The following is a 21,102-nucleotide window of genomic DNA, read 5'->3' as shown; positions in this document are numbered from 1 at the left end:
TTTGATATGGCATGTAATTTTCTCCTTGAGTTCATGGATTGCGTATCTAGCATGCTTTTGTACTACAATACATTTTGTACTACAGTAAATAAAAATAAACTTACGCTGTAGTGATTACCGGTTACCGGGACATAATTCACCCCGGAACATAATTCACCCCGGAACTAGGTGTTGCCACCCGGAGGGGTAGGCGCGAGGGATGGGTGTTTTCCGCTGTGTGTGCTGCACTCTGGTGGTGGAAGTGTGAAAAATAAAGTTGACTGGAAGCAGCCGTTCGCCGTGTTCTTTTTTGGTATTGAAATCCTTAAGCAAAGATTGATTTAAGCTGCTTTTGTATCGATATAAGCAGACCAAATTGGCTGGCGGGAGATGAAAAGGGCATCGTAGTAACCGGATTATCATAATAACCGTGTATTGTACTAACGGAGCTAATTATATCATAAAAGACTAGAAATTTGAAATGAAAATAGTATCATAATAAGTAGTAATTCGTTTTAACCGATATCGATATAACGAGACTCTTACTGTATGTGGACACTATATTTTCAGGCAGCTGTTTTACTCCAGTTTTCAGTGTGATGTTTTTACTGAGCTACTTACTACATACCTACTTTATTCTATAACAAGCAATTTAGATGTAAGAATAAACGTCCAAACTCTGAATTAAGATATTCGTTTTTGGTTAACAAAAGGATTCATCCACTTATACTTGCGCATAGGAAAATACGTCCATTTATGAACGCCTCTCACCATGGGCAAACACACCATGGGCCACCACCCGAAACAAGCAGTCAGTGACTGATGCACGATCGTGCTCGCTGTCTTAAAACAATGCACCGTGTAGATATGAAACAACTTTAAGATTGCAAAGTCGTGACAATCGTGACACTGTCCAGCACAATGACGGATGACTGTTTTGTAAATGGCAGGTATGAAATTTGTCTCGTTGGCTGCAGAATAATTCTTTGTGTTGTGGCAATGATTGCAATTTTTTTATACCTTGAACTTTGTCACGAAAGAATATTGCAAACTGATTACACTTAGATGTAGACGTGAGTTGTGAGAGGAGTGAAATTGGAGGGTTTGTTCATCTGTTAACTGTAGCAAAAAGTACACAAACAGTTGGTACTACAGTTGGTAATGATTTCAGAAAAATAACTAATTCCTTTTTCTATGCAAGATTTGGTTCAAAACGCATAGCTTTTTTTGGAGCTTTGACCTTCACCTTTTCAGTTCGGTTGTTTCTTTGCCTTGACGGATTTGATGGTGCCTTTTGCTTACTTTTAACCACTCACCCACCTCAGCATTAAATTAGCAATGCTTTCAAATGCTCTCAGTTCATATTCTGCTGGAAAAGTCACACAAAATTATTACATTTTTCATAGTAAAAATGCAGCAGCTTGTGGTTTGATTAGCTACGATGTGCCTGGAAACACGATTTCCAGTGTGGTAACTCAGACAGGTCGGAATTCCCAATTAAAGCGTTTCATTAGGTCTTCTAACTAATAAAGTACTGTTTTATATACATAAGGGACACATGGCGATACATAAATATTCATTTTGTACGGGCAGCATCGAAACAGCTGTGCAATGCCTCGCTCTTGCAAACTCAGCTTTCACAGCGAGAAGGGGTTTTAGGTCGCATTGCAGAACAAACACAATTAAAGGAGCAGGAAGTTGCCCACAGTGAGAGCTGCAGCCTACAGACATGTCGTCTCCATTAATATTTGATGAGATCAACAGAGGAAATACAGCCTTTACCTCATCTGTTATATTTAACCTTGCTACTGCTTGTTGAACCTGGAGCTGCACTTCTGTGGTGAGTTGGATTCAAATACTGAGAGTACTGAGAGCGGTCCGCCGAGTAAATACTTCCCCATATGAACGTTCCTTCTCCTCATCATGACAGCATATTTTATGTGTCAAAGTTTACATTTATCTTATATACATTTTATCATTGGAAGACTCTATACTTTAAAATAAAATAGTATATAAAATATAAAAAATATAAAAAATATAAAAAATATAAAAAATATAAAAAATATTCAAAATACTAAAAATGTTAAAAATATTAAAATACATTTTATTAATTCTTTTTAAAATTTATTTTATTTATATATTTTATAGAAATATATATATATAATATATTTATATAGATTTATTTTATTATTAATTAATTTAAAAAAATATTTAAAATATCGGCCAACGCTAATTCCATGTTACTCTCTTTTTTCAGTTTTGAAACACAACCCAACTAACTATTATAGCAACATTGTCCTCTATTTGTCTTTTGCTCTTCAGTAAAAGCCCTTCTCTTATTTCTCGATCAGTTTCCTCTAAGGAAATAGCTCACCAGCACATTTATCACCATATTTACCCTTTAAAATCTAGACAACTTAACACCTGGAGCTTTTTATGAAATTCAGTCTAGAAAGTCTTCATATTTATAGTTTTGTCGCAAAACAAAAATGCATAAATACTAAGGATGGTACGGTGCACCCTGCATGCAATCCTCCCATAAGGGCTGCGGTTTTGCCTTACAGTTTGCACTGTGCATGTGTGTGCGTGCATGCCTGTCCAGACTGCTGAATAGCCATCCTCGTAATGTAATATCCCATTTCAAGTGATAGGAAAAAAAAAAACGAAAACGAAAACAGACAAAAATGTGAGGCATCTGTGGCGCCAATCTCCAGAGCTACGTGCCAACTGGTCTCCCACTTCCTGGCCCCGATATTGAGGTGCAGTGTATCTATTTTTGAGCAATTCACCTCCATAAATGAACGAGGATGAGTTCATAAGATGAAAGTGGCATGCTGCCATATACTATGGCTGAAGTAAATAGCAGCTTGGAAGCGGTACTTAGTTACCGCAAAAGAGTTTCACATTTTTTTTCCACTTTTAAATGTTGCACCTTTGTTAACTACCTTGAGTACATATAGAAAATAATAATAATAATAATTTTGTAATGTAAAAATGTTAACTGTAGAATCTATCCATTCATCCATTTTCTGGGTCACAGGAATGCTGGAGCCTATCCCAGCTGTCTTCAGGCGAGAGGCGGGGTAAACCCTGGACTGGTCACCAACCAATCACAGGGCACAAATAGACAAACAACCATTCACACTCACATTCATACCTATGGACGATTTGGAGTCGCTAATTAACCTAGCATGTTTTTGGAATGTGGGAGGAGAAGACACGGAGAAAACCTCCGCATGCACAGGGACGACATGCAAACTCCACACAGAGATGCGCGAGCGGGGAATCGAACCCAGGTCTCCTAGCTGTGTGGCCTTCATGCTGTTCCACCATGCAGCTAACCATAGAATCTTATTATTAGAAACTCCTATACCATTTATCGACTCCTATAAAGCTAGCAACACAAACCGGAGGTCCTTCTAAGCAATCGGGAGTGTGACCAACCACAGCGCGCCTTGAGCTGGGCCTTGGGTGGAATAGATTAAAACCGTATTCACAAGAAGTACGAAATCCAAAGAAATACAGCTGAATAGGTGCAGAATCTGGAAGAACTAGAAAGCTTTCTGTGCTGGTTATTGCATGTAGCTGCTCTATAGGAGTCCACAACTCAATACAAAGGGACTGCCGAGGCTATTAATATTGTAAATGTGTATAATTTAGCTCTTTTGTTATGTACCACAGAAACATAATCGTCTGCAGATTATAACACGTGAGACAATGAGACAGGTTAAATAAACTGCATCGCACATGAAATGCCATCAATGAGTAATAGTTGATAATGCCGGCACATTTTGCCTCAGGTTAGGCTGTTTGCTCAGAAAAAATGGGATTGGCCATGAAGTCATTATTTTTAATTAGCTCCATTCCACTCTGCCCATTATCAAGCGTTTTTACACAGGGACACTGCTGTCTGTCAACAAGCGCTTGTGCCTGCTGACACTTTTTACGGCTTCCGCCAATAAACAACTGGAAACTTCTTGTATGTTTTTTTTTCCCCTGTAGTTCATAAATCAGTTTGAAAAAATCATGTTTAATTGTTCAACTTTCCCCTGCTTTCCGCTGCAATAAACGATGCGACAGCATTACGTAGGCCCGCATGAGATTGATGAATCAAGTATGATAGCTTACAAGACCTGTGATGAATCTTTTCTCCAAATATTAAATCCATTATTATCTCACAGCAATGGAGAGAATGTCACATCGTTTCATTGATGTCTTTTGAGCCATTAAACAGTTTGAAATACGCCTTGGGGATCAAAGACAGAGGAGGTCAGATGAGAAAAACTTTTTTTTTTTAGAACACATCTGAAATCAACATTCATCATACCAGAAATGAAGTACTTTAATGGTGGATGTGGGATTAAGATGTTTACTGCAAAACACAAAATGTATTGTTTGACATCATCTATTTATCACAAATGGCACTCACTACCTCCTTAGTGTTTTTTTTTTTTAAGATCATTTGCATGTTGAACTCCAGCAATATTTCACTTTGTAATTAGATAATTAATCACAGTTGCTTAAATTAATCCATGTCACTGCTTAACAAGCACGACTACCACCATGGCTGCAAGTGTCAAGGCCCATCGAATATTTAGTTATGCGCTAACATCTTTGGAAACTGTTGGGAAATGAGAACTTCCTGTGAGGAGATTCAAACCTGACAAGGAAAGACAATCAAAATGAATGCATTTTTGCACAATATTGGCGTATGTGTATGTATAAACAGTTTAATAGTTTGTGCCTCATATCACACAAAGAGCTTTCACAGCTGAAAAAAATGTCATTCTGTTCATAGAGAGTGAAGTGGAAGCGACCTGAGGATGTTTTGGTACCGGAATGGAAACCAGTAAAGCTCATTTTAGCTCTTTGAAGACTTTTGTTGACAAAGACGGATTTGAGGCAGAAGGCGAAGGACAAGCAGAGATCGACACCACTTTTACGTTTTGCTACGGCTTATTTCTTCGATTTAATAGCGCAAAAAAAAAAAAATTATGGCACTTGCACATTTTCTTGGCTCCATTGTGGGTTATTTTGCAGCCATGATCACAAAAAATTGAAACCGTGACCCCGGTATTGGAACGGTTCAATGCAAATAGCTGCACCGTTAATGAAGAACAGCTGAACTCATGGAATCTGCTAACCTGGAAGTGTGCGTGAAAAGAAGGAAAACTTGCAATGTAAACCAAAAAACACACTAACCGGAGTGCATCGGTTCCAAGTGGAATAACACTCTCCATCTGTTACTATTGTTTACTACTGCAAAAGGGCAAGTAATGCATGAAGCTAGGAGGCTAAATCGTCGATAAGTACCCAGGTTGCTCTCCAGAAGACACCGCCCCAGCTTTGGAAAGTTTCAGTGTCACCTTATATGTGTACTGTGTATGTGTGTAAGTGATCCGTGAGATTCTATTATTTAATTATGTTTTAATAATCAGTATAAAGTTGACAATCCATGCAAAAATCCAGTAATGACGAAATGTACTCGTTTCATACTCATATCCGGTAAAAATGCATTATCCGTAACAGCTCGTCTTTACCGCGTATGTTACGAAACAAGTTGACAAGCTGACCAAGTCACTTTAAATACAAACCAAAATAGTACACTAAGAAAAACCTAATAAAGTCGAAGTCCTTTTTAACGTACCAATTGCACCGTGTACGTGAATGAAGTGAAAGTGAAAGTGAAACTTATAGATAATGACTATATCGACTCGTTTTATGTTCATACTGTACATGAAATGAAAATGCATTATCCATAACGGATACTTGTTTATAGACTTTTTTTCGTCACAATACCTCGACTTATTAGGTGTTCTTCAGCTTGCCTTCATTTTGGTTTATATCTAAAGTCACTTGTTGTAACATACTGTGCCTACAACGTTAGGTACATATATATATATATATATATTTTGCATATATGGCTAAAATATTACACCATTCTCAACACATTACAGATAATACAGATACTTTAGATGGGTGAACAGATACAGATATTGTTGTACTCGCTCACCGCTACTACTACCACAGCAAAAACGATTACTGAATATTAAGGATGTAAAGTCAGTCAGGCTGCCAGATAATTTTCCAGATGATAGCAAAAATATTAAGTAAAAAAAAAATTTTTTTTGTTCCACCATATTGATAGTCGTGTTCAAATGATCTAAAAGCAGAAGTTGGGTTTAAGTTTTATTTTTTTTTGCGCTCCAGGAATTCCACTACATTTATGTAATTACAAGACCGATGGATTTAATTCATTTTCAACTTCAGCCTCCCGCTTAAAGTCTAATAATCTCAATTTATTATTTGTCTCTTGCACCTGATTAAAGACCCCGGGGTGATTCCTCTTTTTGGACAGTTACGCCCAGTCTTTAGAACGCTCTACCTAATTATTATGGTTGACTGTTTTACTGGTGGCCACCTTGACAATAATACACATGTATATCTCACTACAGTGTAGTCAATGGTTAAAAGTATCCAGTATTTTCTTGAAATTAGCTACTCCTGTGTAATCCGGTGCTGCAATAGCATGTCCAAGCCTGTCGAAGACAAATCAGTGAGATCTGCGGCGAAACCACACTGTGCTTTTTCATCTCATGCTTTCCTCACCGCTGCAACAATCACACAGTTTCCACATTCTGTCACGAATCAGGACAGGCAGAGCTTATCGTGTTATGTTGGCGACATTCCTATTTCAGCTACAGCAATAGCCTTGAACTGCGTGCTGCTTTTTACAGAATACAGTTGCGATATATCTTACAGCAAAGGCCTCCTCTGATCTCCCTTGAGAGAATCATCATAGGGATTGGAAAAAAAATAAATAAATTGTGCTTTGAAAAGGGATTGTGCCGCATCCAAGGAAGAAGAATATTTTGGCATGGCATGGGAAAAAAAAAACAAGGTGGTGTACTGCACTCTGCCATGTTCAGGGGTACAAAGATCCAAGCAGTGTGTTCAAAAATGCTCTCACGGTTCCATTAATGGACTGAAGCCTTTCCATCTGTTCAGGCTAAAGCAACAGCAATTTTCCGTCTTCTGATTGGGACCTTCAACCTGTGAAATCTACCCTCTTAAGTTCATGGCAGTGATTCATTGGAAATAACCTTTCCGCATCACTCTCCATGAATTCATTGAATGTGTTTGACAAATATGTATAATTGCTATGATGTGAGTTTTGAAAAAAAATGCGCCCTAAAAAAAAAGGAAATCAATGAAGTCATTTGGTCCTGCATCAATGCTGAAGTAATGATGCTCAGCAGAATCCAACATATATATATATTTTTTTCCGGAAGCTATTTCAGGTGATGAGCGCATTCAGATACTCAATTTTGTATCTTGGAGCTTCCAAAGGTTTCTTTCAAAAATGATGGCAAAGGCCCAAATACTCTTCGCCTTGAGAGCTACTTATGACATGACCGAGTCAAAATGATGTAGCAAAAATGCAAAACACATTATTTATAAATATGTTGAGAATTAGGGCGGCACGGTGGTCGAGTGGTTAGCACGCAGACCTCACAGCTAGGAGACCAGGGTTCAATTCCACCCTCGGCTATCTCTATGTGGAGTTTGCATGTTCTCCCCCGTGCATGCGTGGGTTTTCTCCGGGTACTCCGGTTTCCTCCCACATTCCAAAAACATGCTAGGTTAATTAGCGACTCCAAATTGTCCATAGGTATGAATGTGAGTGTGAATGGTTGTTTGTCTATATGTGCCCTGTGATTGGCTGGCGACCAGTCGCCTTTCGCCCAAAGACAGCTGGCATAGACTTCAGCACCCCCCGCGACCCTCGTGAGGAAAAAGCGGTAGAAAATGAATGAATGTTGAGAATTATTTTTATGTGTACAGTATATGCTGGCGTACCTTGCATTACTGCATCAACCTATATTGCACAATACAATTCTGTATATTTTTTTCATTACCTTACTCGGATTACTTGCACCGAATGGCATCAGCCATGGATGCATATTCCGGATAGTAGCTGGGATTTTAGTTCCTTCACTTTTTCGGAGGGAAATCAGTGTCATATTTTTTAAGAACAGTCCGAAAATGGCGCTCCACATTTCCCGTCTTCGGTAAAGCAATTGTAGACTGACAGAAGAGGCAAACACACTTCGAAAACGACATTGTGAAAAAGAAGTCCGTATGGTGGTAGGTTTTTGGATTTTTACTTGGTCCAGTTTTTCCACTCATTTTTATCCCTTTTCTTACTCGCGACCTTGCTAGAGTTTTGCAGTACTTAGCGCAGTTCGACCAGTCGATTGCCCATCCATCCATACATCCATTTTCCTCCACCTATCCGGGTCCGGGTTGCGAGGGCAGCAGTCTTAGTAGGGAAGCCCAGAACACCTCACCAGGGAGGCGTCCGGGAGGCATCCGGACTAGATGCCCGAGCCACCTCAACTGACTCCTCTCGATGTGAAAGCGAAGCGACTCTACTCTGAGCCCCCTCCCGGATGACTGAGCTCCTTACCCTATCTCTTAGGGTGAGTCCACCTGTATCCGCGATCTCATTCTTTCGGTCAAGACCCAAAGCTCATGACCATAGGTGAGGGTGGGAACGTAGATCGACCGGTAAATTGAGAGCTTTGCCAGTAGATTGCGATCGACGTAATGGGTACCCCTGATCTACTGTATGCTAGTTATGGTCGAGTATTGACTGAGTCATTCAAAACTCTGAACCGGGACTCAAGGGTTTTCATCTCTGTCACTTATACAACTGATGATAGCTAAATTAAAGAAATCTTAAAAAAGGTTTGTACTAAGTGTGCAGAAGTAGGGGGTACATGGCTTCAGGAACGTGACTGTAGAAGTTTCGGAACCACTGGTTTCTAGTATGTGGTTGATATGCTGTGGATTTGCGCACTATCCATCCATCCATCCATTTTCCTCCGCTTATCCGGGTCTGGGTCGCGGGCACAGCAGTCTCAGTAGGGAAGCCCAGACTTCCCAGTCCCCGGCCACCTCCTCCAGCTCCACCGGGAGGACACCAAGGCGTTCCCAGGCCAGCTGTGAGACATACTCTCATAGGTTTGTACTAAGGGTGCAGAAGTAGGGAGTACATGGCTTCAGGAACGTGACTGTAGTTCCAGTTTCGGAACCACTGGTTTCTAGTATGTGGTTGCTATGCTGTGGATTAGATTAAAATACATATAATAATACAACTTTTTAGACACAATTGGGTTTGCTCATGGAAATGTCTTGAAATTCAATAGCTTCTTTTTGCTGCAGTGATATACGCTCGCGAGTATAAAGTACATCACTTTGCATAGTTGAAGCAAAAAGACCGGGCCTTGCACACGCTCACACAGAAATTACTTTCTGTATTAGGAGGATTTTCAAGCGTTTAATCTGCCACTGTTGTCATCTGCATCCATGCTGCACTGTTAAAGCTTGACAGGCAAAGCAAAAGTAACTAAGAGCCACAGCAGATAAGCCAGAACCCAATTCCACCTGAAACCCTCGTCTGTCAGTATTATGGAAACAATAGGAACTATATTTGTGGTTTTCCCACCAAACCCAACAGTTTTATAGCACTTTTTATGTAGACGTAGTTAATCCATACGACCAAGAAGCTTCTGAAGAGGCTGGTTTCATTCATGTCTAAGCTTGCCAGTTCACGGTTTTTTCCTTCTAACCCGCCAGGGCTTTTTCTTTGTCTGGTTGGTTCATCCAACTAATGCATTGCGATGATATTTATCTGTGTTCATGTGCTTGGTTTTAGCTGTTCTTTTCATGATTTAGCTCTAAAAGCTTGTAAATTATGTTGACCGGGCACTGGCTTGTAAAATATCATGATGCTATTATTGTGACTTTATGACTCACTTTTTAATGGTGGCGTTACTGCACACGGAAATTATCAGTTTATTTCAAGACATGAGGTTATAAACTAAATACACATTTGGTTATAGTTAGCATACATTTTTATTTCTTAGGATGAAATACCTGGCTGTTCAATAGTGAAAGGATTAATTAGATATATGTTAGCATGCTAAATACATACATTTTTGCTAGCCCGTTATGAAATTACTATATTGTTTTCTGAAATATGATATTTCTGCATAAATATTTAGCATACATTTTAATTTTTAGAATGAAATAGCTGGCTGTTCAATAGTGAAAGGATAAATTAGATATGTGTTAGCATACTAAATACAATACATATACTTTTGCTAGCCCGTTATAAAATTACTATATTGTTTATTGAAATATGATATTTCTGCATACATATTTAGCATACATTTTTATTTCTTAGGATGAAATAGCTGGCTGTTCAATAGTGAAAGGATACATTAGATATATGTTAGCATACTAAATACAATACATACACTTTTGCTAGCCCGTTATGAAATTACTATATTGTTTATTGAAATATGATATATCTGCATACACGTTTATCATACATTTTTATTTCTTCGGATGTAATACCTGGCTGTTCAATAGTGAAAGGATAAATTAGATATATGTTAGCATACTAAATACAACTAAATACATATACTTTTGCTAGCCCGTTATAAAATGACTATATTGTTTTTTTAAATATGATATTTCTGCATACATATTTAGCATACATTTTTATTTCTTAGGATGAAATACCTGGCTGTTCAATAGTGAAAGGATAATTAGATATATGTTAGCATACTAAATACAACTAAATACATACACTTTTGCTAGCCCGTTATAAATTTACTATATTGTTTTATGAAATATGATATTTCTGCATACATATTTAGCATACATTTTTATTTCTTAGGATGAAAAACCTGGCTGTTCAAGGTCAAAGTCAAAGGATAAATTAGATATATGTTAGCATACTAAATATAATACATACACTTTTGTTAGCACGAAATATGATATTTCTGCAGGCTGCACGGGGACCGAGTGGTTAGCGCACAGGCCTCACATCTACAAAACCTAAGTTCAATTCCATCCTCGGGCATCTCTATGTGGAGTTTGCATGTTCTCCCCGTGCATGCGTGGGTTTTCTCCTGGTACTCCGGTTTCCTCCCACATTCCAAAAACATGCTAGGTTAATTGGCGACTCCAAATTGTCCATAGGTATGAATGTGAGTGTGAATGGTTGTTTGTCTATATGTGCCCTGTGATTGGCTGGCGAGCAGAAATATTTTTTGGAAGGCATTGCTACATGCTTGTACCTGGGGATGCCAGTATAAGGAAGTGATGTCACAGTGAGCCAAGCTCCCTGGTCCCTTTTTATGCCTGAGTTCCTGTGTTTATGCACTTATTTTGTACTTACTTACTTACTTCCTGCTTTGCTCTGTTTTGTGTTTTTTTGTGTGTGTTTTTTGGAGCATTGCCTATGTTACAGCTCTTTGTTGGTATCCTGCATTTGCACGGCAGCTATAAATAATAAAACTGACATTTTACCTGCAATGGGTTTCATCTCTCGCATCCTGGGGTTGCTGTCACAATACCACAAAGTGCACATGTGACAAATATTTTTTTTTATATTTCAAAGATTGTCTCTGCCCCGTATGTAAATACGGTAATATAACGTACCTGTGTCTGCCTTGTGCAGGGTCCCAGGCCTACCCTAGGTGGCGTTGATGACAACATTAGCTACACCATTTTTAGGTTAAACCACACCCACTTACTTATACTTTACTTATACTTTACTTATACTGTACTCCAAATGCTTGGTTTGAGCATTTCTATTATTTTTCACAGCACTGTGAGGTGTTACCTAAGTGAAATGTTCTAAAATGAGAGCTCATTAACACCATCGAGGTGCTTTGTACCGCACTTGAATGCAGCCTAATGATCTTGCCTGATGACGTCAAAGCCACACAAGGGCAACAACGTATTTGCGCGTGTGATGCATCTATAACTGAAGACACATGAAGAAGAAGACACAAAAAGAGCAGACTTTAGTGAGGGGTTACTGTCAGTGCACCTGGGTCTGCTGGTGGCATTGAATCAAGTCAGATTGCCGGCATTCGCGTTCAAAAAACAACAACACGCACACACACACACACTGACGAGACATCCCAGAGGAACGCCATCATTCACTTTATGATGCAGTGCCGCTTGCACACCAGAGTCAGTCAGTCAGTCAACAGACAGGCAGCCGCAAAACAAGGAAATGTTGCATACATGCAGCGGCATGAGACAACTGACTGCTTGCAGATCAGAAAATGCTTTGTTCTCACCTTCAGACTGGAATTGAGTTAATAATAGCTGCTTCTGGTTGGCATGCTTTGCAACAACCTATAATTCCATCTGCAGTCGTGCGTGTTTTATAAGGTTTGGCCTGATTACAAAGTCACTATCTGACAATACAATGCATTATAATGACTCAGCAGCTATTTGTTATACATATTGCTGCCAAAAATAAAAAGGATTTACTCAATTGTCACCAAAACTTGTGTGGCAAATGAGTATAATATTTCAGGATGAATGCTTCTGCCTCACTTTCGCTCTGAATAGGATGAGTCATAAGCCTTGAGGAAGATTTTTCAAATTTGTCGAGCTCAAGGATGAATTGATGTGAGCAGTCGCAAAGGCCAATTCACATGTTTTCTCGAGAAGCAACAATGTGACGACAACGTGACTGAAACATGTAGTTAACTCATATATAACTCAATTAATCGTCAACCCACCAATACCCCACCCGATGCCTTAGTATCCAAATATATGGCTTATTTTCAAATGCAAATGTTGTCAGGTTTGAGCAGGAGTTCTCACAGCTGTTTGAAAACAAAGGCATGCAAAGAATTGATTGGCCGACACAAAAGGGGCATTGTGACGGTTATATTGCTGATGCAAGCATGAATAAACAAATACATCTGTCAAATGGAAAGTGATCTAGATTACCCAAAGGATGACAACAATAAACTAAACATAAAATGTACCCAAAAATACACACAGAACTGAAGGTACAACACAACACAAAATACGATATTTGTAATGTCATTTTTTTACATTAATTAAGTGATGCATTAACAGCTATTTGGTTTTATTCATCAATGCTTTATCTTTTTTGAGTATATCTGTTAATAGCCGTGCCAAACTGCAATGGTTGGAAAATAAATTATAGCCTTTTTTATTATGGCCAGGTTTGTGTAACATTAACAAGACTTAAATTAAGAATTAAATTAAAAATTAAATTTTATTTTTTTTAATTAAAAATTAAAAATTAAAAATTAAAAATTAAAAATTAAAAATTAAAAATTTTCTTACCGAAAATCACTGAAACATTTTCTTACCGATTATATTTGGAACCATTTTTAAAATTAATATTGATATCTTCATTTTCATAATTTCCCTCTTTCATAGATCCCTCAGGTGAGCTATGCTTCCACGGCTCCAGAGCTCAGCGACAACACACGCTATGACTTCTTCTCTCGAGTGGTGCCGCCCGACACCTATCAAGCCCAGGCAATGGTGGACATCGTCAAAGCCATGCGCTGGAACTATGTGTCCACTGTAGCCTCCGAGGGAAACTACGGAGAAAGTGGTGTGGACGCATTCATTCAAAAGTCTCGTGAGGATGGTAAGTCTTTTTTTTTAATCTCCTCAAAACATTGTAAATAACTTTGACAAATGAAATAAGTTGTCATAAAATAATTAAAGAATAAAGTCTCAAGGATCACTGACACACATACACATTACACACATAGCGGAATAAAAAATAATACGATTTCAGACTAAAATAATGTACCCATTGTTTTTTTAAAAACATTGAGTGATCTTGGTTAATTCACCATTCTAAAGCTATAAAGCTTTACATCCGAATATAATGGGCTGTACTGGCACAAAAACAAAGTCACATGATGATACCGATGTGTAAAATAACAGAAACAGGCATTGTTAGACGGTATTGTAGTGCTGACATTTTGGGAAGTGATTCTTCATCAATTCTGCATCAACAAAGCGGACTCAGGAGATGGTTTGTTTCACAAGTCAGTCTAGAAAAGCACTATTAAAATTGTATGTTTAAAGGCAGACACTCAACAAAGACCTGTTGGTGACTGCTGCATTGCGGTTGCGTCTTGTATAGTGTTACCTACAAAAAAAACAACACAATATTTATGTGACGCTGGATGAGCAAGTTCTAATTTAATTATTCCCATTGGAAGTCAATTAATTTGTTTAGATTTGTCAGATGGACGAGGGGTCAGGAAGGCGTAGATCATAACTCTCACCTCGTAATGTTTTATAGATACAGCTGACCATGTCAGCTCAATTGTCAACATGGCGCTCAAATCTGAGCGTAAATAGAAACACTCCGTGATTTAGAGTGCAGACAAGTTTGAACATCTGCACGTTTTGTTCGGAAAAATCTTAAATCAGCTTCAGCAAATGTGGAATTACTGCAGCTTGGATTTTGACACGAATGCAGCTGTTCAGTGTTACTCACTGACGCTGACAACACCGAAGTAGGTTACATTTCAAGGTTAACACGCGGTTCCAATAATGCCTTACTCACTGTCACTTCAGTATTACTTTATTCATAGTAGTGGTGGTCTGATTGGCTTCTAGCTGACCTGTTCTCATGAACTCTTATCCAAACAAGGAATCTCATCATGTCTTAATCTTGCACGATCTCGTGACACGGCTACTATAGACAGATTACAGACATGGGTATCCTTTAATCATCTTTACTATGTGCATGTGGGTGGTTTATTTGTTCATAGATCTCATATAAAATAACAAACAACTCTGTATGTGTCTTTTTCGTTCCACACTTTGGTCTTCTTGGCCACAAAAGCCAAAGAAAAAGCACAAGATTGACAACATCTGTGACGTCACAGTGGTTTGAATTAAAAAAAAAAAAAGATATTATGTGCAAGCTCAACTGAGGTCCTTTTTAAATCTGCCTGACCATCTCCAGTTCTAGTCATTCCTGCAAGATACATCAGAAATATGTCGGAAAGTTAGATAGTAAATAATGTAGTATTTACAATTTGACTTATTTTACCACATCACAATAAAATCAAATTAATTGTGCTCCAAATAAATGTAGAATTGAAGCGGATAGATAGTTTTGTGCATGACCCAAATAGATTCAAAGTAAGTTAAATCACTCGATCCATAATGTAAGCCCCTTTCTAATAACGATGTAAGATATTTCTAAAGATTTCAAGCACCTGTGGTAACACTATGACAGCCAAAGTCTCACAGGAGGCTTCCAAGCATTATTTCATGTTTCTGGGAACTGAACTTGTGTCTCCTCTTACACAACCTTGTCTATTATACAGCCTTGTACACAAGCTTAACAGGGGTTATTTTTAAACTGCCAGGCTTTCGTACGCTTCTCCAGCAGAAAACAACACAATAAAGAACATGTCTTAGATGTCTGAGATCTCCGTTTTTTCTGCAACACACCATCACAGGATTACAAAGTTTATGAACAAAATGGTCAGTATGTTTTGTTTAGATGGTCTATATTATTTGTGGACTAGTCCAGGGCATGTTATTTTAGCACAATCTTTGGTGCTACTATTCAGAGTGGCGTGTCCAAATGCCCATAAGACATGGTGACCACAATTTGATTAAGGAAAACCAGGAAATGAGGTACTCAAAAACCACAACAAAACGGTTCTTCCTAATGCCTGAACCGTTGGGGTGTCAACATCCTCAACTTTAATAGTTACAAAACGGAAGCAGAGTTTAGTTGAACTGTATTCTACTATTTAACGATACAGTCACTGTATTTTTAATTCATCTTCTCCCACAAATGTATGAAAGTCTTCATCTTCTGTATCTGAAGTGAAGAGCTGGGTAATTTCGCCATCAAACATGCCGGGTTCCCTCTCATCATTGTCGGAGTCAGTCTCATTGTCCGTTGGCTGTTCAACAATGATGCCAATGATGCCAAACAAAATCCATTCACATACGGTGGACTAATTCACCCTGTCATGTTCTCTGATTGGTTTATCGCTGCCAGCGTATGTACTGTACGTATTACCAATTGTTCTCTGATTGGTTATTACGAAATGTTTAGAGACATTTTTAAAGAAAGAAAGAAGAAAGAAAACATCAGGAAGACACGGTTGCTATTTTGTCCTTGCATGACTTATACTGAAATATTCCATCTTTTACACTAGGAGTCATATTTTCATTTGGACACTTCCCATTGCAACATCGGTGAAAACATCCTGTGGGACCGAGGTTCCAGTGTCATTAAGGAAGATGAGATAAAACACTTTTCCTATTTGATGCCTCGCCCTTGTCATCCTGCCTTGTTCTCCAAGCACAAGTTCATGTTTCTCAGTGGATCCTTCTGTCTACGAGCTGGTCTTTGAAAAGCCTTTGCACATCCCACGTCCTTAGAGAGAACACAGACTTGTGCGGTAATAGCAATTGACGTGTCACTTTACGCTCTCACTTCATGAAAACGAGTGTCATACTGATGTCCCTTTAGTCCGACTCATTTAAACTAACATCGGCAAAGAAAATAAAATAATAAGTCTAACACATCACTTATACACAGTACACATATAGCGGGATAATAATACATATAACAACTTCTGATCTTTCAGACTACATTAAAAAGCCATAGCATTTCAGTAAACAAACAAAACCTTAAACTGTATTATGGAAAGCAGGAAGTGAACAAATGTAACTGTTACTGATTGTAAAAGTACCAGATGGAGGGGTAGGATTTAATAAGCTTTGCTTCTTCCTACTCCTTTTGGACATGTGGAACTGTGAACTGATTATGTGATGCATTCAATTGTAATCTGATGCATGTTCAAATGAAATAAAACCATTACCATTACCATTACCAGACTTAAAATAATGTACAGATGTAAGTCCCATACACTTCCAGTTATACACGGCCACTTCCGAACCATGCCCCGCCCACTCCGAGTACAGATAAAGCTACAGATAGCAGTGTACTCGCTAGACCAGGGGTGGGCAAACTTTTTGACTCGCGGGCTCTGCATTGATATGACAAAATTTACGGGGGGAGGGGGGGGCAGACTATATATTTTATACGTAACAGTCCACCTGGTATTATTCTATCTGTAAAATTGTCATGCAATCTGCTATTATTATTTATTATTTTATATTTATATTTAAATATTTTAAAAATAATAAAATATTATAATAATTACAATAAAATTAAAATAATAATAATTATATTATTATTATGTAAAATATGCAAATATAACAATAATATTATTCATTCATTCATTCATTTTCTACCGCTTTTTTATATAATTAATATAATAATTAGCATTAATATAATAATTATAATAATCACAACAGTTCTAATAATAATAATAATAATAATCTAATAATAATAATAATAATTATTATTATTATTATTATTATTATGTGGTTGTGTCCCTTTTTTCAGGAGCACTTTGTAAACAACAGACCATGTAAAAAAACGAAATTGATAAAACCATCAAAAGGTTGGCTCAGGCCATGATGCCAGGTTGTATGTTGAGTTTAAATGAAATACTTTGGAAAGATTGGGCGGGCCGTATTCAAACACTTGGCGGGCCGGTTGTGGCCCCCGTGCCGTAGTTTGCCCACCCCTGCGCTAGACTCTTTAGAAAGCAGCTTTGATATTAAATTAACAGTTTTCCAATGTTCTCTGTTCATGTGAATAAGTTAATAAAAAAATACGTGATTAAAAAAAATGTAGCTCACGCCCACACATAAAAAAAAAAAAAAATCCTGACATTATTTCAACATCTAAAATTCAGAAGCAGCCTGATCATTCTTGCAATAAATGGCAGTTGGGGTTAAAGACCAGGGCAAAAATAGTGCAAGCCGTCAGACAACTGACAGGGACATGATGCAAATATTCAAAGTGAAGTGGCATATTGTACCTTTTGTCATGCGGAAAATGTCAAAATGAATCATTAAAAAACAACATATTCACCACGGGTGTGGGGACAACAATCTGGATTCTCATTATTTGGAGAATGCACATCAGATAGCATTCAGTTGCATCAGCTACTACTTTTGGGACTGAATTGACTTTTTCTCACATACTTTCAATGCAATTCCCCCGAACTAGGAGCACACATATTTCATTCTTTGAAACAACCAGAGAGTTGTAAAAGAGAATGACAAAAAGAGTTCAATTCCGGGTCATTATTTGGTTAGTTATCATTTTTTCTCTCTCTCTTGCTTCATTTTAGTCTGTGATGGTTAAACATGCTGCTTTAGGAAAGGATGAAAAGCAATGTTTTGATTAGGGATGAGCGAGTACATCTGTATCCGTAAATATAGTCGGAGTGGGCGGGGTTTAAGTCTTAAATTGACATTGATTGATCAGAAGTTGTTTTATGTATTGTTTATTATTCAGCTATTTGTGTACAGTGTATGTGTGTAAGTGATCCTTGAGACTTTATTCTTTAATTAATTTTTAATGAGCTGTATGAAGTTGGTGATTCATGCAAACATGGCAAATAATCTGTCAGCTTTGTTGACTGTATTTTTCGAAAAAAGCACCATGCTCTTCATACTTCACGCCACCAGCCAAACCAGCCGAAACAAGAAGACGAAGCTGCCGCCGTCTAGGGAGATCCTAGACATTAAAAAAAAAAACCCACAGTCACCAATGGTGCCCACTGTCTTGTAAAATACACCATTTACATTATGAAACAAGTTTAAGATTACAAGCTCCATGCTTGATGCCGCCCTTGTGCTACTGTGCAAGTGTACCTAATGTTTTGGCCAGTCAATTTAGCAGGTTACCATGAACGCTGTCTGTTTTCTGCTAACTGAAAATTAACAAAATTATTATATTGTCGGTAGCATGCCTGTTTTATGATACCTTATGGTGTCATGGTGTCTGCACAAGCGCTGCATACCAGGCATGATACGTAAGTTTACCAAGTAAATTTAGATATAAACCAAAATAGAGAAAAAAATTGACAGGTTAATAATTGAACAAAAGATAATTCACCTTAATATTTTAATTACTGTACGGTGGCGATACTATGTGTCTTGTGAGGCTACTCTGGCCTCTACAAGAGACTTCCTGAGGCTTGCCAGAGGCACTATTCAAAGTGAACAAAAAGTCTTTCGGTATTTAGACCTTGCACCGGGAAGATGGATGAACATGAACCTTGGGTTATATTGTCAAGAAGAGTATGGATAAAGTGTATCTTTGTTACAGAAAGATTTATTATTCTTTTACTTTTTTACTGTTTTTTTGTTAGTGTCATTATTCTGTGCACTGTTCTTACCTTTTACTTCTTATTTCTACTTTTAGTTGTATGACTTATTATTATGCATATGTGTTTTGTGTTATATTGGCTGCTGTACAGCACTTTGGGCAGTTAACTGTTGGAAATCTGCTATATAAATACATTTGAGCATGACCTTGACCTTGACCATGACAGAAAAAAAACAAAACCAGCAACCTCAAAAAATCACCCCCCCCATTTTTTAAAAAACTTTATTGGTCTTTTCAACAACTCAAATAATACATTAGGTGCAATAGCCCTCAGTAATATCAGTATGAACACACATACAGTATTTATCATGTTATGCTATGCTATGACTATGCTATGACTACGTTAAAAAGCCATAGCATTTCAGTATGTGGAATCAAACTATGGAATGGATTGAGTAAGACCCTCAAACAATGCACAACGATGAGCCAATTCAAGAAACAATACAAGCAGTTGATGTTTGCTAAATACAAGGATGAAGAGTCTTGAACCAGTCATGATGTGCTATATATATCACTATATTGACACTTATTATGGTACCCATTATGTCATTGGATGGTCATATCACCTCGTACTTCGGTACAAGGTGCATTATTAAAAAAAAAAAAAAATCTTAAACTGTATTATCGAAAACAGGAAGTGAACAAATGTAACAGTTACTGATTGTAAAAGTACCAGATGGAGGGGTAGGATTTAATAAGCTTTGCTTCTTCCTACTCCTTTCGGACATGTGGAACTGTGAACTGATTATGTGATGCATTCAATTGTAATCTGATGCATGTTCAAATGAAATAAAACCATTACCATATTTGGTTATCAGTAACATCACAAACTCCAACCATTTATTATTTGTTGTTACTGTTACTTGTAAGAAAATTATACCCAAACTAGCATACCCAAAAATACCCAAATCTAGTGGTGGACATTGGGAGTTTTGGGAGAAGAACAAGTAACACAATTGTAATTATGCTCTTACTGCAATGCAGCAATGTAAGGCATTCATTATAGCATTAAAGCATACAGCTTGTATCCGGGAACGCCCATATATGGATGTGTGACATCACAGTGACGTCACAAACTCTCCCAAACTTCTTTCAGGGCTCACTTCCAAACGCACAAACCTCATTATCTGAAACTATGGCATCGTTTAGCACAAGAATAAAACATTCTAACAACATTTACAGTATCGGTCAGAAAAGTGGAAAAAGCATATAGGTCCCCTTCCAATGCAGATTCTCAACTGTCATTTTCCTCTTGTAATGTCAGGAAGCGACTGACAGTGACACATCACTCTACGCAACATCAAATGTGGAAAAATGACAAAGGATATTTTCATGAGCTGGGCCTGCTGCTGTGTTTAGGGCTCTCTACACATCAGACACCATTGATGTTTGAGACCGAGTTCGTCGAGACGGACGTTCGTGTTGATTCGCTCATTATCTAAATGTAAAGGAAAGTGTATGGTTTCTTTACTAAATCACTTGCTATATGATTTTAAAATAAGTTCCACGCTCCTTAGCCACAACAATGGGTAAAGCTTTATAATGAGATCCAATACAAAAGCTGAAATGAAGCCTTTACAATGAAGCATTCAACGGCACTCAGTGCACACCTCATTCAAGGCCAATTGTGAAACATGCATAGTTCCACCATTAATGGCTGAGTGGAAAAATGAAAGTAAATTGAAATATTCTGGAGTGGATGAGAAAATTGATATATTCCTTTCTTGGTCCATTCCCTACTTCAACAACAATGCTGTGGAACTTGGATAAGTACTTTTCTTAAAACCATGTGCCGACTATACTGAGAAAAATACTCAATGCTCCATTTACCTAAAGGGGACTTAATAATGATAATTTTTCAGCCCTTTTGTATTGAGTTGTGGGCTTTTGTAGAGCAGATACACACAATAACCCGCACAGAAAACCTTGGAGATCTTCCAGAATATGCACCTATTCCA

General features: G+C 37.8%; 1 protein-coding gene across 2 annotated transcripts in view; it reads left to right on the top strand.

Moving 5' to 3' along the window:
* LOC131104050 (metabotropic glutamate receptor 4) overlaps nt 1-21,102 on the top strand; it is a 154,318-nt gene that overhangs the window by 92,246 nt on the left and 40,970 nt on the right. For both annotated transcript variants that reach the window (XM_058050773.2, XM_078796711.1), the window contains exon 3: nt 13,273-13,489. In XM_058050773.2, the coding sequence (XP_057906756.2) occupies nt 13,273-13,489 (217 nt within the window). The remainder of the gene's footprint in view (nt 1-13,272; nt 13,490-21,102) is intronic.

The sequence above is a fragment of the Doryrhamphus excisus genome, linkage group LG15 (genome assembly GCF_037039965.1).
Source record: "Doryrhamphus excisus strain RoL-2023G ecotype Guam linkage group LG15, RoL_Dexc_Guam_v1.1, whole genome shotgun sequence".
NCBI classification, from domain to species: domain Eukaryota; kingdom Metazoa; phylum Chordata; class Actinopteri; order Syngnathiformes; family Syngnathidae; genus Doryrhamphus; species Doryrhamphus excisus.
Note: the sequence above shows the minus strand (reverse complement) of the source record. Positions and strands in the feature narration are given on the sequence as shown.